The 21,603-nt window shown below is 36.9% G+C and overlaps 1 protein-coding gene across 2 annotated transcripts; it reads left to right on the forward strand.

Annotated features, from left to right (window-relative positions):
* Positions 1-641: 641 nt before the first annotated feature.
* Positions 642-13,025, forward strand: LOC122793711 (gamma-crystallin M2-like). Of its 2 annotated transcripts, none has more exons than XM_044061924.1 (3): positions 642-665; positions 9,756-9,998; positions 12,750-13,025. In XM_044061924.1, exons 1-3 carry the CDS (start codon positions 657-659, stop codon positions 13,023-13,025), a joined length of 528 nt encoding a protein of 175 aa, XP_043917859.1. In that variant the 5' UTR covers positions 642-656. The 2 variants fall into 2 exon arrangements, with proteins under 2 accessions (XP_043917859.1, XP_043917858.1); XM_044061923.1 differs by having other exon boundaries at positions 657-665; positions 9,756-9,995.
* Positions 13,026-21,603: the final 8,578 nt, after the last annotated feature.

Genomic DNA, 21,603 nt, shown 5'->3' on the forward strand with positions numbered 1-21,603 from the left:
ATTATAAAATCATTAAATGACAAAATTAATTAATTTTGCATTAATGCATTTGTCTTAGCAAATCAAAATTGCTGTGAAAGGCAAGTTCACAAGTAGGTTATTTTTTTATCCTGCTTCATTTTTTTTATTTCTCAAGAAACTATCAACATCTCTACAATTGTTCTAGATCTAAGTTTATGATAAAACGGCTTTCAGATTCTAACCAGTGACATTGTTATGATATTTTTCTGTAAAGCAGTTTCCAAACTCCCAAATGGAATAGTCAACCAAAAAGTATATTGCAATGTTATTGACAGCGAATGCAAAATGTACCATACCAGAAAGCTCTGGAGAGTGTGCTGTATAATAATAGCATTTTGCTTTTCTATAGCTCTTTGCTTCTTGAATATAATTCATTTAATGACAACGTGATTGTTAGCTTAGTTTTCAGCCATTGTAACAATACCAGCTAACAATGACACACGGTGTGATCCACATCAGGTTTAATGACAAACAAATCCCTGCACAAATTAGTGCTGACAGACACTGAACACTATAGTACATATGGAGGAGTTTACATTTGGAATTCATTCACAAGTGATATAAAAGCAAGAGGGTTTCAATTTTCACTGGCAGAACAACATACTACATACAGCACTACTGATATAAGCAACACAATGGGGAAGGTAATGTAGTCTTTGTCTTTCATGTAATAACACTTTTAATTTTGAATGAGCTATTGTTTAATTACAAAACAATGTAGTAAGACTGATGTTATTTTGCATTTGGTTATAGAATGGAATTTTTCAGTTGTGCTTTATTTTTACCAGTGGTTGGAAAAGTTATTTGAGATACTTATCGTAGGAATTAGAACTAGGGTTCTTGAAAGAGTTTTCTGGAAAGAAGAGAGACTGCATCTAATGTAAACAACACAGAGTGATATTTGTCAGGATGTTACTTTGGCACAGCTAGCAGAAGTAGACAAAGTAAAGCTTTAAAGGGATTTAAAAGTTGGCCAAAAGTGAGGTATGCAGAGATGGACTTCATCGGTGGTCACCAGGGCCTGTGTTGCATTTTAGGGGCCCCCAGCCAATGCCAAGTTGGGGGCTCCTAGGCACTTCCAGTCTAAGTATCAGACTGTCACTGTCACCTCTCCCAAGCAACCTTTCAGCTCATGCTGCAAACTTTTAGGAGTAGTACGGCCAGGCACACCTGTAGCTACAATGCTCTTACATTACAGCAGGCCAATGTACCAGACTATGTTGGCCTATCTGACAAAGGGACATTCACAGTTACTGGCATTTAGTTGCAACAGTGATACATTGCAACAAATATATGTACAGGTCTGGACTTAGGTGAAGTGGCACCCTAGGCCTACTGTTTCAATACCCCCCACACCCTCCAGTCCTCCCCTCTGCCCCCCCCCTTTTGGGCTCCCTATACCAAGCACATTACTTTTTTCCCTTTCTCTCATTTTTTCTTACTCTTCGGCTTTTTCAAGAAGCCGTAACATTCTATATGTTCTGAAGTCAATTTTAAAGTTCTTTTTCTGTTTATGCAACCTTTCATCTAATGATGGCTTGAACAGAAATTATGCTTAAGGAAAGAAATTTATTGTTGCTGTTCAGATTTAGTTTTCCTTATATCCTTTAAACACGTCTTTCCTGATGAAGGCAGCACAATAATAATCATTTAGGAAAGAACTCAAATAAACCAGGCCCCATGAAGCCATTGGTTTGCAGATGCATTTTAGAGCATTTTCTCAGCCTTTTAATTCAATGGTGGCCTAAATAAAAATCATGACAAAGAAAAAAATTTAAGTCTTATTTTTTTTTTCTTTTAAGTAAAACCTAAGTTGTGCCCAAGGCTTAATTTTCAAAGCTGACAAAATGGTAGCTCACAATAAACTAACAATACATAGGTCCAATCTGGGAATACTGCTTGTCTCCCTAACCTCCCACAAAAGAGAGTCACAGTCTATGCATCACTCTGGTGTTAGTCTAGGATGAGAGCAGAGGTTCAAATTGCCACAGTCATGTATTTCAAATGATTGCTGACACACACACACACACACACACACACACACACACACACACACACACACACACACACACACACACACACACACATATATATATATATATATATACACACACACACACACACACACACACACACACACACACACACACACACACACACACATCGTGCCTCCTCACTGCTCACCCCTAAACCTCAAATACAGCCATCTGTATACATGCTGGATATATGATTGCGAGGAAAGTGGACAAAATAATGATTACAGTAATATATTCTAATCTGTTTCTCTGAGGTCTTTGAGAAAAGTAAAAGAAACAATGACACACATCTCAAACATAAGCTCTAATGATGTGATGTGCACAACTCTAATGTCTGACTGTGATGAAAACTAAAGAAGTAATAACCACACAATCCCCAGCCCCTCATAACATACAGCAGCTTTCTATACACACACATCTGAGCAGGGCTGGTTTTTAGAATGGGTGCAGCTGAAAATAGGCTATTATCAGCTTTATTCTTAATGGGTCATACCGCAGCTCTGTTCAGTGAGTGTAACCAAAAAACGATACATTTTTCCTCCTCATTTTTTCCCAACCAGCAACAGCTTTTGTGGAGGCTCCACACAGTCAAGGATGATTGGGGGGGGGGGGGCTGTAGCCACAGGTATTGCAGGGACCTAAAGCTGACTATGCAGTTAGTTAGTTTCAGGGTTTAACTAAGTCAGGAGCACTATGTCAGTGGTAAAATATTTAATGGAATTGTGATGCCTGTTAATTGATAAAACACTGTTACTATGAACAGAAATATCTTTGAATTTTAAATGAGTTATAAATAAGAGTTGTTATTACCCCCCCAGGGGTTATTAAGCATACAAGATTGCTCTACTAGCTTTTGTTAGTTTGACAGACATATTGCAAGATATCAGGATAAGATAACTTGCTGTGGTTAGGGGCTTCACAGGAATAGGGGGCCCCAGCGAGAGTAGGATTCGCTGGTGCCTAAAGCTGGCTATGGTGGTCACATCATGAGAGCAACTTTAGATGTAGCTGCACTTATGGTGATAGTAGCAGCAGCGGCAGAGCATTCTGTACTCTGTTTATATAAAGGCCCCTTACATGGGAATAGAAAGTGTGAAGCACTTGGGAAGACAGATGCATTCTGCGCACAGAAGACTTGGGCCTACAACAAGGAGCATCACTCTCTTTGGCAACCTCTCCGGACATTCTTCAGGGAAACAGAGAAATGATCCAGAAGTGATCGTACTGCCTGGAGCACATGCTGGGGTAATATTTTGGCTATTATGGTGGGGGGGGGGCTTTCTCATGGATACTACTGATCTGAGTTAATTTGTTATTAATGCTGAATAAACAACAAGGACAAAATCTGACTTACTTATACTTCATTGATGCCTGTTACATTATATTTTTTCCTAAAAACATGAATGTCACAGTTCATTTAACTGCAATGTGCTGTTTTGCATGAGAAACCAATACATTTTCAGTAGATTTTTCATTTTTCCTCCACTGTAATGCAACTGTGGAGTTGGTATATATATTATTTAAAGGGTTATGGGGTGGCTTTCAAGGGTGCAGGAAGGCTTGCCCCTTGAAAAAAATAATCTTTTGTGTTTTTTACTAGTTTTTGAGTTTCACTTTTCAAAATTAAATTTTCATAAACTCATGACTCACTGTTTACTCAGTGGAATGTAGGTAAGTTATAAAATGCATAAAGATCCAGCTATGAGTTTTATTAATCATATTAACCAATTGGTTAATGATAGTTACAGAACTATAGGTTGTATAAAAAGATGTATTAAGTCTAGGAACTCAGAAATGATGAAGTCATTGTTTGTTAGTTATATTAGACTCAAACTTGAGTATGGAATAACAATATGGAAACCCTGTAAGAAAACAAGCATGAGTAAACTGGAAAGAGTACAGCAGAAATATACCAAGAGCATCCATGGATGTGAAAATTTAAGTTATTATGAAAGACTAAAATATCTGAACTTGTACAGTGTCTCTTACAGATATCTAAGAGGAGATCTTATTCAGGTATATAGGGCATTTACAGACAACTACCTCTGGGAAAGTTTGAGGTTATCAAAAAGTACTAGAGAATCATCAGATAACATATGTAGTAGATTCTATAGGAATGAGACGTGTACTAATTGGTTCTCTGACAGAGTAACTGATGCATGGAACAGACTACCAAATTACATTAAAGTAAGTACTAGTTTAGATATTTTTAAGAACAGCCTGGATACTTATTATGGGAAGAAGTGTTTTGGTACTTGGCAAGCTAGAAGGGCATTAATGCCCATGCTTGAAATGTATGTATGCATAATGTCTTTGATCCTGACTTGTAAATAGGTATAGTGAATAAATGCATTTTACATGTTGCAGATTAACAAAAAGCTATTAAAATGGCAAACAGTGAAGTATCCAGAATCCATTGAGCTGTCTAATGTTACATAGCATGGAATTATTTGTTGGGTGAAGACACACTATGAAAACCTAACCAAGTTATTTCACTCATTTTACTATCTCCAGATAAGGGGTTCGTGTTGTTAAAAAGCTCTGGTCTCTTCTGTTCTAAAATCTCTGTCTGTCCAATAAAAGCACAAAATCCCCTCGGTGTTGCAGTATATTCAACAGGAAGATAAACTGGGAATGACAGCAGGTGTGATCCTCTCTCCCCAACCTAGATGTTAATGATACCTTTCAGCATTCTGTCACTCAGGACACTGATACAAAGATTGAGAATGCCAGTTGTAGGTCACAAAGTAGTGAAAATGGTTCAAGGACAGTCAGTGACAAATTCACATGTGATAGTAACTAGTGTCACTTGTAACGACAGCAGACTGGTTCCATCAGGGCCATTGCATGGCACACACACTGCAGGAACTGGAAAAGAGGTACTGGCTACTGAGTTAAAGCAGATGGCATCTATGTCTACAGTAACACAGATTACCTGCAGGGACCACAAACAATGTATCACTATTTGGCTGTACTGTAATTGCTCTGTAACAAACATGGACTAAGAAGGGTCATGCACAAAGAAGCTGCAAGATTAGGTGAAATATAGCTGAGTGCAATCTTGTTTTTTGTAGCAGAAGAAAACTATGGCAGGAATTTATAAATACCTGAAAACAATGACTCGTCTGTGCTGAGACTGAATTTTAAGCTAGAGTAATGATGCAGGTTTGAATTAAAAAGTATTCATTGTGAGAGGACTTTTGAAAGTCCCAGGGCAAGCTATAGAAAGCTTTAGCACCTATTGGCCCAGAAATAATGCTTCACTGATAAAGTTGCCTAACTTTTGGTTTAGATCAAAGGCAAATGCATGCAATGCTAGCTGGTTGAGAGATGCAAAACATCAGTATCATAACATCTAATATCACTAGATGCGACCATTTCTTCAGTGGACAGGGGGCTGAACGGTTCAAGTGGTATAAGCCAAGTCCTAGTAAATATTTAGCCTTGTGATTCCCCTACAGTTACAGTAGGGGGTTAATCCCTCTCTCCACCTACACTACTTCTGGGCACACAAAAGCTGAGCACTGTATGACAACTTATAGCAGGTAATGGTAGGTAAGTAGGGCCAAAGATTAGGCAGAGGTATGTGTGTGTGGAGGAGGGGGGGGGTTCTCACTATCAGAGTGAAATATTAGGCAACCTACCTATGGTTGGAATAGGGAATCAGATAAATGGTTTATGGGGAGGCATGAAAACATATCTGACTATATGTACCCAATTCAGGTCAGATAACTTATTTAGGTATAATACTATCTAAAGATATTAAATCTATTATATATAATAATTATAATACCTGTTTTCTTAATATACAAAACCTTTTTAATACCTGGAATAATATGTTTTTTACTATGGAGGAGAGACTTACAATTATTAAAATGATAATATTCCCCAAGATTTTATACTTAATACAATCAATAATACTTTCACCTACAAAAATAATTATCAAGAAATTGAATACACTAATGTTAAATTTCTTATGGGCACCTAATAGACCTAGGATTGCATTAAAGAAACATACTAATTGCTGGTCTCAAGGGGGTATTTCTTTTCCAGACTTTAATTTATATACTATCTCTTCTATTGTAAAAGTTATTACTTTATTAATAGATCAGTCATATGTTGCAAAATGGAAAGATTATTGGGAGCTAATTAGTATGCACTTCATGAAAATCTCCTTAACACATAAAAATATGATTGTAAATAACTCCATGTTATGGTTACTAAAGGAATTTTGTACTTCACCTATTACACCTAAACATATTGTTTGTTACCCATTAAACATTATTATTAGCTATCGTAACTTTATATTCATGCACCCTAAGTATAGGGAATGGAATTTTATTATATTCCTATAATGTATACTCAGGGTATGCTTTTGTCATCTACTTCTGAAAGAACTCATTTAGCTATAGATAATGATCTAAAGTACTGGTATCAGTTGATATCTGATAATAAAGTTAAAAATCTAGATTTCTTAAAACAAGAATTTGATCTAAGAGAAACTTGCTGGTTAGAGGTTCAGACCTTTAGACAACATCTCATTAATAAAATAGATCTAATGTCTATAACAGTTAAAGAATCTATTCCAACACTGATTGATTACTTGATATTAAATTTACAACATAAAGTTTCTGATAAAGGTAAACTTTCATACATACATAAAATTATCAGACAAGAAACTTTTTACAGTGTAGATTCATACTGGAATTATTTCACTTCTATTAATGGGGACCCACCAAATCAACAAGATAAACAATATATATTGGAATCTGCTTATAGAACTACGTCTTCCATTGTCTGGAGACTTTATACATGGAAATTTTTACATAGATCTTTTTATACACCTTTGATGATGAATAAAATAAATAATAAAGATAATTTATGTAAGAGATGTAATGTAGAAATTAATGCTGACTGGGCTCATATGTTTTATGACTGTATAAAATTGAAAGAATACTGGAAGTCAATTAATGAATTTTTGCAGGCTCTTTTTACATTTAATTTCATTATTTCTAAATCTCTTATATTATTCAACACACCTGTACCTCAAAGTGTTAAAAAGGTTAAGCTTCCCTTGTTATGGTCTATTCTAGCAGTGGCTAGGAAAATAATAACTAGAACTTGGATTTCAGATACACCTCCTTCGTTCAATGAATTTAAAAATGTTATGAATATAGTGTGCCATATGGAAATAAACACAATTAGGACAAGAACAACTAGAAAAACATCTTATTATATTGTATGGGATAATTTACAAAATTTGTTAAAAAAATTCTAATTTCAATAGCACTGTATTTTAGTTTAATTAATTGATCTGATTGTAGTGGATGTCTTTGTAAATACTTTAGTTGTTTTGTTGAATATTATAATAATACCTATTTTTAATTACTTGTATAAAATTGTTATGATATTTCTCTTATATGTTAAAACAATAAACCTGTTTTGAAAAAAAAAAACATATCTGACTGAAACTTGATCTGTCAACGCATCACATTTGTTTTCAGTTTTCTAACCTAGGAATTATCATTAACTGAACTATTTCTTAACTGGGCATCCCTCAGTATTTATAAAATTGAAAATAAAACTTGCCTCAGTTAAACTTCCTGAGGGAATGTTGTGTTTGAGAAGTTGTAGTGTTTTAAATTTGTCTGAATAAATTAATTCCTTGGGTGTTCCTAAATCAAGCCTTCTATAGTTCTTTCCTGTTTTGGTCTTTCAATAGCGTTAGACGTTGCTTCTGTAGCTGTTTTGGATTGTTTTTTGTTTTTTTTTGCATAGTCAAATCTTGCACAAGCCATTGTGTGTACTATGAAGTAATGTTTACCCATTAGGTTTATGCATTACAAAGGCTGGGTCACCTACACAGCACAGATCTGACATTAATACTACTTCTCCCCAAACAGAAAAAATAAAAAAAAGTTTCACCTGAAGAACATTATTAATTTGCTCCTTCATGCAAATGTACATATGTCATAACAATGGCAAAACAGAGCACCTGATCTTTCAGGGGATCACCCCCCATCATTACTCCATGTGCAGGACTTTAGTCCCACCTCTCCTTCCTTCAGTATACTGACTACATGCTCACACAACCATGTTAAAGGGTAAACATCCTTATAAATAAAACATCAGCCCCCACACCACTTCTGCAACACTCATCATCATCATCAACCCCCTTTTTCCCCATTTTTCTACACGGTGCCATGGTGTAGCATCAACTGTCGACATCTTTCTCAATTTACTCCCACTATACCATCTTCTTCAATGGTCATGCCCTTACTGTTGCAGGTCTTGTATCACATAATCCATCCATCTCTTTGCAGGATGCCCTTGTTTTTTCTTGCCTTCTTCCTGTCTCTCCCAAATCTTCTTCACTAAATTGCATTCTGCTTTCCTGCACATGCTCCCAAATCACTGTAATCTGTTCTCTTTAACTTTCAATGCAACTGGAGCTACTTTGGTTTCTACTCTGATGTCCTATTTTCTTGGTCTGTCCCACATTGTGCATCATATCATCGGTCTCAGACACTCCATCACCTTTAGCTTCCTAAAGTGTTCTGCCTTCACTGCTCAGGTCTCTGTACCATACAGTAGTACTTGTCACACCACTGGTTTGTACATTCAGCTTCTTTGGCCTTCTTCTGTTACACACTTCCTATGAAACTCTGTCCCATTTGGCTGTAACTCCTCTGATTCTAGCTTTGACCTTCTGATTTAGACTTTCCTTTTTCTCAGCTACCCTTCTTTGATTCTTGAAGCTGTTTAACTGTTCCGCTGCTTTCTCTTCAGTCACAGTTTTCAGATTCTTTTGATTTCTTACCATGCTCAAACTACACCTGTGCATGGTTAAATATACTGACTGTGAGATCATTTAACCTTGAGTTGAGTATGTGGAAAACTTGTTTAATCCCAAAGTCTAGTCTATTCCTGTTCTTCGTAAAGTTGCATCTATACAATCCATGTATGCCTAAAATATACAACTAAATGAATATACAGAAGTACCAATAACTAAATAAAAACACAGAAATATTTCAATAGGAATGCACCATTACATTTATAGGAAATGTCAATCCCAAAAAGAAACATTACTGCAAACAGCAACACCCATCTATTTGACATAAATAGAATCATGATAATCCATTTTATGTTATTGCACTAGAAAAATTCCACAAGCCACATTCATAAAAATCAAGTTCTAACAGGTGCGGTATGTATAGGCAAATCTGACTCCTGGAAATTCAGTGTATAGATCATACTGGCAGTGCCTCCTGAGAGTTCACATGTAACCTTTACCAAATGAGGCAGCATGGAACTGGAAGGCAATAAATGTTCTGCATATGCTGCCTCTCCTGCCAAACTGCATGCATGACCTACAACAACTGTTACATTGTTTCATCTGTTATATGGAGTCCTTTTATTTCCTTGATGTTTCTACCTGCTTTAAAGAACTTTGTTTCTGAAATGTACAGGAAGGCAGGAGGAGATAAATTTGAAGGGGGCACGGGTAAATGACATAGTGAAAAAAAGTTGAGGAATACAGTTACATGCATGTCTGTATATCTGAGTGGGTGTATGTCCAAGAGTGTGAAACCACGTACAATGTACATCATTTGTCAAAATTACATTAGTCATGCAAACTACTTTTAAAATACCTAAGTAGCACACTGAACACCATATTTTATTTTTCTATAATGACAGATCATCTTTTATGAGGATCGTGACTTTCAGGGTCGACACTATGAGTGCTTCAGTGACTGTGCTGAACTGCAGTCTTACTTCAGTCGCTGTAACTCCATCCGGGTCGACAGTGGCTGCTGGATGATCTATGAACGTTCCAATTACTCAGGGTACCAGTACTTCCTGAGTAGGGGTGAGTACCCTGATTACCAGCGCTGGATGGGTTTTAACGACACAGTCAGGTCCTGCCGCATGATTCCTGCAGTAAGTACTTTACCGCTATTCATAAGTATGAAGAGTTTCTTGTTGATTGTTATTTTAAAAGATTTTCATGTTACCTGCATATGTCTCTCTATCTATCTATCTATCTATCTATCTATCTATCTTTAGGCATCTAGATAGAAAGGTAGATCTGCATATAAACAATATTCTTTCAGCCAATTATCTGTGGATTTCCACAGACACATAAACTAAGATGAAAGATATTCTGTTTGTTGTTATTATCAATTGCAAACATAACCTGCAAAAAAAAAAAGCAACTGTGTCGGAGACAGACATTTATCAATAATAAAATATAATTTGTACTCGCCTTTCATGTAGGTAGTGGGACTGTGGGACACAGTTTTCATTCTGAAGTTGTGCTACATGCTATGTGTATATCTGTTGTGGATCTGTAAAACTGGGGCTTCAGTATCAACACTTTATTATTATTGTATTATATTTTTTATTTTTGGGGAAATGAGTGGTATGATGTTTCTTATCATAAATATTACTTCAAAATGTGATGCAAAAAGGCATCGATATTTATACTTTTTAGCTGTCCAGATTTTCAAAATAAGAGATGTTTGCCTCATATTTTTGGTCTGTTGCTCAAAAAAATTGTAGTTTTCTGCCAAATCACTTAGGACTGAAGTCACTAAATAATGACTCAAATTTGAATTTCAGACTTTATTTCCTTCAGAAAAATACATGCTAACATAAAACCTGCTGTTCTAGCTGATGTCTAAGTTTATGAGTAATATTTAAAATCTGTCCCTATTTTTACACCATTGTCCCCCATTATTTAAGGATTTGTCCAGATTTCTGTACTAAGAGGTTAAGAGGTATATCTGCACTATGCAGAAAAAAATCCGTGCCTGATGGTGCAAGACTACCCAGGTGAGACAGCTTGTTAGATTTTGATGTACTTTTGTTACTTAGAAAGAGACTGACTTTTTTAAACAAATTTTTTACATTCCTTTCTGTTAAACAGTTCAGCCCTCTGCCACTCTCAAGTACAAGCATGCTCTTTATATTCCTTCAAAACTATTATTCAATTTCCCATTCTCGTCTTTGTTTTGAAAAACTGTATGCACTTTCTCTTATATATTGCTGCTTATCGGCTCCTTTCTATCCTGCCCTACTAGTATTCACTATTTACCATCTCTGCAGTCTTATCGCACCATTCCTAATACCCCACAACCTTGCCCCCTCTTGTGACTTCTTGTGTGAATAAAATATTAAAAACAAAATAATAATTAGTGGTGCACACCTGACATTTCACAGTGCAGACAGCAGGTGTGTACATTATGTACCTTATTCTACCTTCCAAACCCACTTATCCTTCTTGTGGGATAAGTGTATCAAGTTGCATAAATCATTATGTATGCTTGCTTCAACAAACATTCAATAAATGTCTCTACCTGTGGATACTGATTGTACTGCCTAATATAAAAATGATTATGTTCCTATTTACCTCATGATCACACACCTGCATGGAGAGCAATAGTCATGGCCAATGCATTTATAGTGCCAATCAAATTAATTAGGATGAATTAAATTGTGTCAATTAAAGCAAATTCACTAAATCAAATGTTAATCAACAAACATTCATTGAATATCTTGATGTGTGAAAATGGAAGGACTTGGAAGGAGAACCAATCTCGCCATAAAACATCATTGGTCTTTGAACTTGACAGATCCCTAAAACATTTAACCAACACCAGCAGTGGAAGCGATCTCTAAACCATTCCCTCAGATATGGCAGTTGTTCAGACCTGGCATCATTCAGTCAACATGCATAGCTGAAGGGAATCTGCAATGTGCATGCCTCAGGCATTGGCCTTTTACACTGCCTGCTGATATTCAGAGTGGCCAAATCTTATCTGACATGAGGGAAACTATGCTGTCCATGCACATGCCCTGTTATTTTTTCCCTAGCAACCTCCCTCGGTCTTTAATACCTTGGTCCACTCTCATTACATATCAGTAGTGAGCGAAAAATACACCTTAATATGTCAGGTATACACCCCTGCTTATTGTTTTGTTTTTAACACTTCATTCCACAGAAGAAGCCCAAGAAGTAATGTGAATTAAGATCCCAATCCAAAATGGGCCAGCTGGCTAATGACAGCAGAATCCTGTTCTAGTTCGCAGGGAGAGCAATCATCATTTCAGTCCATCAGAGAGACTCATGTTGTTCCTCTTCAGGGTAAGAAGTCAGATATGAATTGGTACCAGCTAAATAACAAGACCAGCTGTCTTAAATGATTAAAGTCAGTCCTTCACATGAAGACTTTTTGTTTCAACCAGTGTACCATTAGTGGTACACCCTGTCCTGTAGCTTGAAACCAAAAATGAAAAATAGTCTCTCAGGTGCTAGATTATACATGCTCAAGTTTTGCCTTCACAGATACTTTCTGCAGCTCATGTCTATTTCTAAACATATTTCTCTAGAAGTACAAATAGAAATCCATTTTTTGTATTAACAAATGTGCTCTGGTTGTATCCTTCAGGGTGAAGGTTTATTACAGTCTGGACAATAAATTCTTCTGTAAAAAACATTAAAATCAGATTTTAGGATGATGTACTAAGTAACTAGATTTACATTATATGTGTGCATGTGTGCCTGGGTGTGTTTGTGTATGCCCGTATATGCATATGGCTAAGCTATACTTTTAATATTTCAGCATGCATAACAAAAATTCATTATAATTTATGGGATCAGCAGAAATAATTATCATTATTTTTTTACAGCACAGGGGATCATATCGAGTGAGGGTATATGAGAGGCCTGAATTTGGAGGACAGATGAGGGAATTCACCGATGACTGCCCATCTGTCCATGAGCGATTTCGTTATCAAGACATCCACTCCTGCAATGTGTCTGAAGGTTACTGGCTTTTCTATGAACATCCAAACTACAGAGGAAGACAGTACTTCCTGAGGCCAGGCGAGTACAGAAGATACACTGACTGGGGTGCCATGACTTCCCGAACTGGTTCCTTCAGACGCATCATGGATTGCTATTAAAATACCAAAAATGCATTTTCTTCAGCACACTAAATTAATAAAGCTTTCAATTAAGAACCCAATATTTTGTTTCTTTGTGCACTGATGTATCTAATCTTGAAGGAAATTTTTTGGTAATGTGCAGTTTGACTTACTAAGTTCATGAGTGAGTAGCATAAAACCCACTGCAAATATCCCAGGGAAGACATAAATGATGTACGACCCCAGAAAGTCATTTTCTGGTATCCTGCTGTAGCTTTAGGAAACAAATTCAGTAATTTTTAGTGAGAGCTATAACTGCCAGCTCCTCGTGAAATAACAGAAGCACAAAGGCTGAAACAAATGTACTCATTCCCTATTTTTTCTGTGTTGAAAACGTTTGTTTAACTGGTACACAAGAAAAGATTCAGTTAAATCCGGCATCTTTCATATTTGGGTTAAGTTTCAGTCCAACTGAGTTCCTGATTATTTCAGTACAGTTAGTTTCTTACAATTTCTTCTGCTTGGGAGGACCATTCTGTACAAAAAGCACCTGTCAACATGAAAACTTGTCCCATTTTGAAGTTCATGTGCTAAAACATTTTTTCATCTTACTTGTTGCAGTACAGCAGTTTATCTGGAAGAAGTTCTACAAATCATGTTCAACTCATTGAGAGCAAGAGATGTAAACGTATCTACTCTCGGGAAATTTATTCTCTCATGATCTGAAGGATGTAGCTGAGGATAATCCAAGAATGTTGGTCAATGTAGTAGAATCAACTTGGTAGACATACAGGCTGTGATAAAAACTCCAAACAGAAAAAAAACAGCAACACAAGCTGTAACACACTGGAGGCTGATGAAAAAAACGAGTCAACAAAATGAAGTGAAATACACTGCACAAATATAAATCTAAGTCCTTTTGTTTTTTAATTCAAACTTCCTCAGAGTTTCAGTGCAGTATAAATAAGCCAGTTTTATATAGTATAAGTAATTATGTGACTAATAGTAATTAATTAATTAAATGAAGAAAATTCATAAAGTGATACAGGCATATAAAAAGTTAAAAATACATACACAATCTACCTAACATATACTCTAATACAATAAATAAATATAAAAATCACACATTTGAAAGACATTTTATATTAATTGCTTCATTAAGACCGGGTCTATATTACCTTATCGAAAAGCTGTAATATTAAACAGCTTTTCATCGAACCGTAAAAGTCGAAAGCTTAAAATAGCGAAAACGCGAATGAGCGAATTCTTTCCCTGGGAAAGATCTGCTTGGCCATCCTTGTGAGTTTGCCCTTTTCCCCACTGTAGTGCGATCTCAGAGTTGGTATATTTAGTTAGGGGTTTGGGGGGCACAGGCCCCAACATTGGGGGTGTGGGGGCCGAAGCCCCACACTTTATGTTTAGATTAGGTAGGGCTAGCAATTTCTTTCCCAGGAAAGAATTCACTCATTTGCGTTTTCGCTATTTTAAGCTTTCAACTTTTACAGTTCGATGAAAAGCCATTCGATATTACAGCTTTTTGATAAGGTAATTTAGACCCATTAAGACCTGGCTCTTTATCAGCTTGAAAAAAAATCTGCCAATTTAATTCTTTAACTTCTAAATAATTCTTAAAATCCCCACTATACGAACTAGGAGTGACAAAACCTGCTACAAAAAGTAAAAACTTCCTAAAGTTGACACAAATTAGTGAGTGTTTGGTCAAAGTATTCATAGCATCCTTATTTTTAATAGCGAAGGGTGCTCAAAAATATGTGTACTCAGTGTTGTTATGGTTTTCCCTACATAGAAACAATGACAAGAATCACAAGTAGCAAGATAAGCTACAAATGCTGAATGCCAGGAGAACCTGCCCCTCCTCCCCCCCAGCCCATAGCTGTAAACCATTATGTCTTAAGACAACATCTGAACCATTGCCTAATAGATTCTTTAATATGACTTGTTCTGAGAGGCAAGACTTGTTGGAGCTTAAAAATACTCAAGGGCTCTGAATTATGAAATCCAATAAAGGCAATGGAGTGGTGCTTATGAATTTTGCAGGTTATGCTGACAGTATTTCTGCTGTATTAGCATATAGTGATCTTTATGAGCCTATTGTAGTTAATGAAATTATCATTTTCGTCAGCTTGATAATATTTTATTAGATGTTTTGTCTAAGAGCAAATTGTTGCTTAGCTCTTCGATTTTTTGCAGGTTGAATTTCCAAAGTTGGGACAGTTTTTCAAAATTCTAAAAACCCATAAGGTTATAGCTGAGGGTGAGTTTCCTTCTATTAGACCCACTTTTTCGGCAGGTTGAACCAAAACGTAATTTATTTCTGTTGTTTTAGATTTGGTTATTAATCCTTTGGTTCAAAAATCAAGGTTTTACTTGAGAGATTCTTGGGCATTATTAGACTTATTGTGGCAGTGCACCTTCTCGGGACATGAGAAATGTATGTTTACCCTAGATGTGACGTCATTATATTCCTGTATACCACAGGATGGAGGTTTGGAATTTTTTAGGAATTATTTAGTTAACTTTGAGGATTTTGATGGTATTTTTGTTAGTACTTTGTGTAGCCTTAACAAGCTTGTTTTGTACAATAATTTCTTTGTATTTAATGGGGATTGTTTTAAACAGAAAAGAGGAGTGGCAAAGGATGCGGTATAGAGATGATTTATTTTTTTTGTCTTGGGAAGATGAGTTTGAGAAAGTTGATATTTTCATTCGTGATCTTACTGCACTTTTTTAAACTTCACTAAAGGGTGTTTGGGGACTTTTGTTAATTTTTTAGATGTTGAGATTACCATGGATGTGGGATTGGGTACCTTCTACAGTAATATTTTCAGGAAAGCAACTTTTGTTAACATTTTTCTTGCTTCCAGTAGTCAACACCCTGAGTTTATGAAATTGTTAGGGGTCAGTTTGTTAGAATTAGCTGTCTTATTAGTGTGGATGTAAATTCTGAGAATGAAGTTTTGTATCTGAGACAATTGTTTAAGGAAAGAGGTTACAGTGACTCCTTTCTGGATAGTATTATTAGTGAAGTTAGGAGTTTGAGAAGTACAAAATATCCTCCTATTTTGCTTAGTGGTTTCCTTCACTCTAATACTACAGGTGAACAGTGTACAGAAGATGGTGATTATGGTTAGATGTCAATGGGGTTTTCCTTGCCAGTTTCATTTGATGCCCTTAGTATTAGAACTATTTTAAGTGGAAACTGGAAAATTATTTCAGGCAACAAGAATCTTAGTGATGCTCTGGGTTTGGTGCTTAAATGTTGCTACAAGAAAAATTATGATCTTAAGAAGTTGTTTGACCACATTCGTGTCACTGATCATTGTTAACAAAAGGGGTATATTTTGTTGTAATGGATGTAAGCAGTGTAGGTTTATTAATGAAGGTTCGAATGTTGTCTTAAGCCATAATGGTTTACAGCTATGGGCTGGGGGGAGGCAGGTTCTCTACAAAGGACCATTTGATACAGAATTCTAACCAGAACTATATGTAGGAAATGCACCAATCAATGTGCTTTTATTACCCCTGTAATCATCATACATTTATCAATGTATTGCATAGGAAGAGTGCAACATGGAGTGTTTACAAGAATATTACTCTGTACATTTAAAATATAAATAGTGGGAGTTAAAATCTCTGTGTGATCTACTGTGCTTGTATGTGTGTGTGTGTGTGTGTGTGTGTGTGTGTGTGTGTGTGTGTGTGTGTGTGTGTGTGTGTGTGTGTGTGTGTGTGTGTGTGTGTGTGTGTGTGTGTGTGTGTGTGTGTGTGTGTGTGCGTGTCTGCCCAATAAAAATTAAAAGCTTACTTCAAAATATAATTATATTTATATATATATATATATATATATATATATATATATATATGGTTTGCTATCATTATTTCGAATCACACTCGGTCGACCGCACTATGTTCGACAATGGAAAGTCGAACACAGCAATGTCAAACTTTAAAAGCAAGCCTAGGAACAGGTTTTAACATGGGTCGAGATAGCGGCGAGGTTTGTAGTTCGGCAATAGCAGTGAACCCCTATCTCGACCCATGTTAAAATACGTTCCTAGGCTTGCTTTTAAAGTTCGACATTGCTGTGTTCGACTTTCCGTTGTTGAACATAGTGCAGTCGACAGAGTGTGATTCGAAATAATGATAGTAAACCATATATATATATATATATATATATATATATATATATATATATATATATGGAAACATATACAAAAAGATGTACCAATGTAAGTGCTTTTGTCACAAAGGATTGCAGCTAGAGCAGGTCTAGAGCAAGTCTCCTGACCAACAGATTACACTGTGTATTCCAGTTACAGTCTTCCTGGCTGACAGGTTTCTGCAAAACCTGAACTACCTTTTATCTCTCAGCTAATTGCTTTGTATTGGCTATAATCTGTTTGCTCTCTGTTATAATTTGACCTGATGATGGAAGCCTGCTATAGTCCGCTTCACTTCAGTCCCCCAGTTTATACAACCAGACATCTCACTCATCCACTTATAGTGCATGTTTATAAAACAGTATGCAACCTTTCCGAGTTTAACCCAGAAATGTTCATTACAAACCTATAATCTATTTACTATAATTTCCTAAAAATTCTCCCCTTAGATGATGATGAAAATAAATTCAGTACAACTTTCCTGGACATCCCAAGTAGCCTTGCACCTGCAACAAGGAAGAGACTAAAACCAAATAATGCAATTTGGCTATCCACAAAAGGTAGAATACTAATACAGAATAGAGAAAAAGTATAGAAAGAGTGGCGAAAATACAAGACACAATATCTTGAAAACTTCATAATGCTTCACAATCATCGTAAAAAAACAAATTAATGAACTATGCCATAATAACTTTCAGAATAATAGCAAACTCACCCCTAAAAATTCTGGGCAGCCATTTAAAGAAATCCTGCATACTGGTCAAAACTTCATGTCTAACCCCTCTCCTAGCGACTCATCACTCAAAACAGCAATACAATTCAACTCTTAATTCATAGATAAAATGGCATCTCTATCCGCGGATTTCCCAAGTTACCATCTAACCCTAACCCTGCTTGGCAGCCATGTATCGCCACATGCACTTTCACCTTCAAACCTGTACCCACATCCTATGTAAAACGACTCTTAAACAAACGCAAACCATGCTCTGTTTCAGCTAATAACCTTCCAAGTGAGTACCTAAAAATACCAACTGATAGCTCTGCCTATCCTGTCTTAATCCAGGAATCCCATGTTTCCTGTCTCTGGAAAAAGTCACACATTAACCGTCTGTGCAAGAGAGGAAATTCAACAAACATTACTAACTTTAGACGTATGGCAGTCTTATCCCTCCTCTCCAAAATACTTGGAAATGTTCAAAAATAATTGCTAAACTATCTCCTGCAGGAAGAACTCTTGTCCCCCACACAACATGGCTTCCATCCTTCCCGTAGCACTAAGACTGCACTTCTAACCTATATAGATACTGCCAATAAAAAAGAGATAATGGCAAACTAGTCTCCTGCTTATTCCTGGTCTTGTCTAAAGCCTTCAACACAGTTTGTCACAACAAACTTCTACTTCAACTGTCCTCATCAGGTCTCTCACAGCCCACCCTTCTATGGTTCAAATGCTGCCTATCCAATAGGTGTTAGTCAGTAAAATGGCACTCAACCCTCTCTACATACCCCGCCAGTCACTACCAGTGTACCACAAGGCTTTATCCTTGGTCTCCTCGTCTTTAACATTCTTACCGGCATTCTCCACAAATTCACACAACAGGCCTGTCTAATACAGAACACAGAAGACTCCACATATATTTAGAAGTAGGTTTCCCTTTTCACAACTAAAACTTTAAAACCTTGGAAAATGTACACCGTATGATATCTTCTCTCCTTATTTCATTCACCAGTACCTGAATGTGTTATGCGATTCCTGACAGCTCAATTTCTAGAGACCACCAAACTAACATTATACTATATATGTAGTAAAAGCCCACCATTAAACCAAAAGAATTCTCACTCTGTGTTTCTTTCTTTTCTACTAGTGCAGTCTTTATGAACTCTCTATTCACCATGTCTTCTTGCTATACAGTCCTTCAATGAGGATGAAAGGGTTTGGGGACTGGTGTAATGGTTAAGGTGTTTACCTCATAAACACAAGGTACATGCATTGATTCTCACCTCTGTAAGGGAAATTGGCTACACTTAAAATGTCCCATGGAGGCAACTAGCCTAGTGATTACCTATGAATCTATGAACCTATTAGTGTAGGCTGGCATTTCATAGCGGGGGACACAGCAAGAAAAAAAAAATTGGTGGGTCTAGCTAAATGGAATGAGGCAGGTTATATTACTTCTTAACAAAGACTGTTTACTTGTGATCAAACAACAGCTGGGGTCAGTCACTTTCCTTCTCAGACTGCATCATTACCTGCTCATTCTAGCGACTATATTGATTGCATACACCTCTGATGTCCTACTGCAATTAACATGGCCAGCATAAGGTGAAATGGAGTCATAGATACAACAAAGCACACTGGTCCACCCACAGCAACTCCACAAGTTCTCTCCTGCTTTTCACCTATTATGTCCTTCCCAGAACATCCAGAAATTTCTTGTTTTTTTCACTCTTTCAGTTTTTTCCTTCATCCTTTTCAACAGTAAATAACTGGCTAAGACTTCATTGTAATAATTATAGAGAAAATACTTGAATAATGCTGGGGCCCTGGAGGCTGCTATAGACAGCAACACAGAACCCATAGCATTCCATATATCTTGTGACACATTTTAGAGATTTTTCTTAACTTTTGATCTAGTTATGGCCTAAACAAATATCATGAGAAAGAAAAGAATTTAGCCTTACTTTTTTTTTCAAAGAAAAAGTAAGTTTAACTTAATGTTCAAAGCTGACTAAATATTTTGCCAATAAACTAAGAAGACAACCACTTTTGGGAATACATACTCCTCCAAAAAGGTAGCCACCTGCTGTGTACCCCCATGGCATCAGATTGGGATGAAAATGAAAGAACATATTGTCATAGGCTAATACTTCAAGGAATTATGGTCTTTTTGTTGTCTTTCGGCTTTTCCCAATTAGGGGTCGCCACAGCGGAACTCCGGTCCGCTAATGTTTGGCAGTAGATTTTTTAATGAACACCAAGGTGCCAGCTCGACATTCAGCCTTCAACAAAGGCACGCCCATTTACGCATGTCTTTCGAATGCCCTCCCAACTGCGAGGAGGACATGCAGACTCCACACAGAAGGCACTCCCCGCACTCCAGCTGAGAATCGAACAGGAGAATCTCTTGCTGTGAGGCAACAACTCTACCACTGCACCACCATGGCAGTTGCTAATACTTCAAGGAATTATGGTCTTTTATGTAGACAGAATGACTTCTCACCAATACCCCAAAAGACACCCGCTGTCTGTGTCAAAAGACAGTGCATTTCAACTTTACCTTAAATGAATAACTAGAATAAAGTAGTCCAATTTCCTTCATGCAAATACACATTAGTCCCACAAAGCCAAAATGGTGATGGTTTAACTTCAGCCAATGACAGCAGCATCACTCACCTTTTAACTATATAGAGACCCCATACCTAGCAGTTATAGCCATTCTGTTGACTGTATATACTGCAAATGCTTCAATGTGATATGAGAAAGTACAGTTGTGTACACTTACCATAAATGTAAATGTTCAAGTGTATTCACTTTTGCAGTCATTACATTTGGGTTATCCTGCTGGCAGGTTGCCCTCAGTCAGCCTGAATTCCAAAGTCTTGGGTCCTGCATCGGTTGCTGTCGCCTTTTTCCTGATGTCAGGTCATCAGGGGTATAAAATATGCAGCCAACGCCATTTTATTTAGTTTTTCTTGCCCAGATGTCAGGTGCCCCCAAAAGGGTAGGCTAAAATTAGGTGAGTAAAACATACATGCACCAAAATAATTTTTACCTTCCTCTATAAGCAAATACACCATCTAGGTTGTATAGATTAGAGAATTAAAGATAAGTTCCAGCAAAAATAAGGAGGATGGCGGGTGGGTAACCTGGACTGCAACAGTGAATACGCTCAAACATCTACATTTATGGTAAGTGTACACAACTGTACTATGTTCTTCGTGTTTCACTGTTGCAGTCATTACATTTGGGTTGAGTCCCAAAGCTATGGTTGGGGGGCTGGACCTAAACAGCATTAGGAGCGGCTATGAGGCCCTGCAGAACTGCAGTGGCAAAGCTTGCCCTGGATTTAGAGTAAAGAGGCAGATTGTAATGTTTTGTAAAGGTATGCACTGAACTCCAAGTAGCAGCCTCCAAAATGTCTTTGGTTGGTACTCCCCGGAGAAAGGCTGCAGAAGTGGCTGCAGCTCTGGTTGAACGTGGCCTAATGCCCTTAGGCACTGGTTTGCCATGTTGTGAGTAGCAGAAACAAATGCAGTGACCTATCCACTTTGAAATAGTCTGCTTGGAGATAGCCTTTCCTTGTGATGCTGTGGCATATGCCACTAGTAATTGCTCTGTCTTTCTAAAAACTTTAGTTTTGTCCAAGTAGAATTTAAGTTGTCTGTGTACGTCCAAAGAATGCAGAATTTTCTCCCTCTTGTTCTGTGGATTTGGA

Source organism: Protopterus annectens, chromosome 2.part0 (assembly GCF_019279795.1).
Source record: "Protopterus annectens isolate FY-2018-M chromosome 2.part0, PAN1.0, whole genome shotgun sequence".
NCBI lineage: Eukaryota > Metazoa > Chordata > Ceratodontiformes > Protopteridae > Protopterus > Protopterus annectens.

Bases quoted from the DNA above. Each gene is read 5' to 3' on its own strand.
- LOC122793711 (XM_044061924.1), top strand. The intron at 9,999-12,749 runs GTAAGTACTTTA...ATTTTTTTACAG, and splicing joins CCTGCCGCATGATTCCTGCA to CACAGGGGATCATATCGAGT.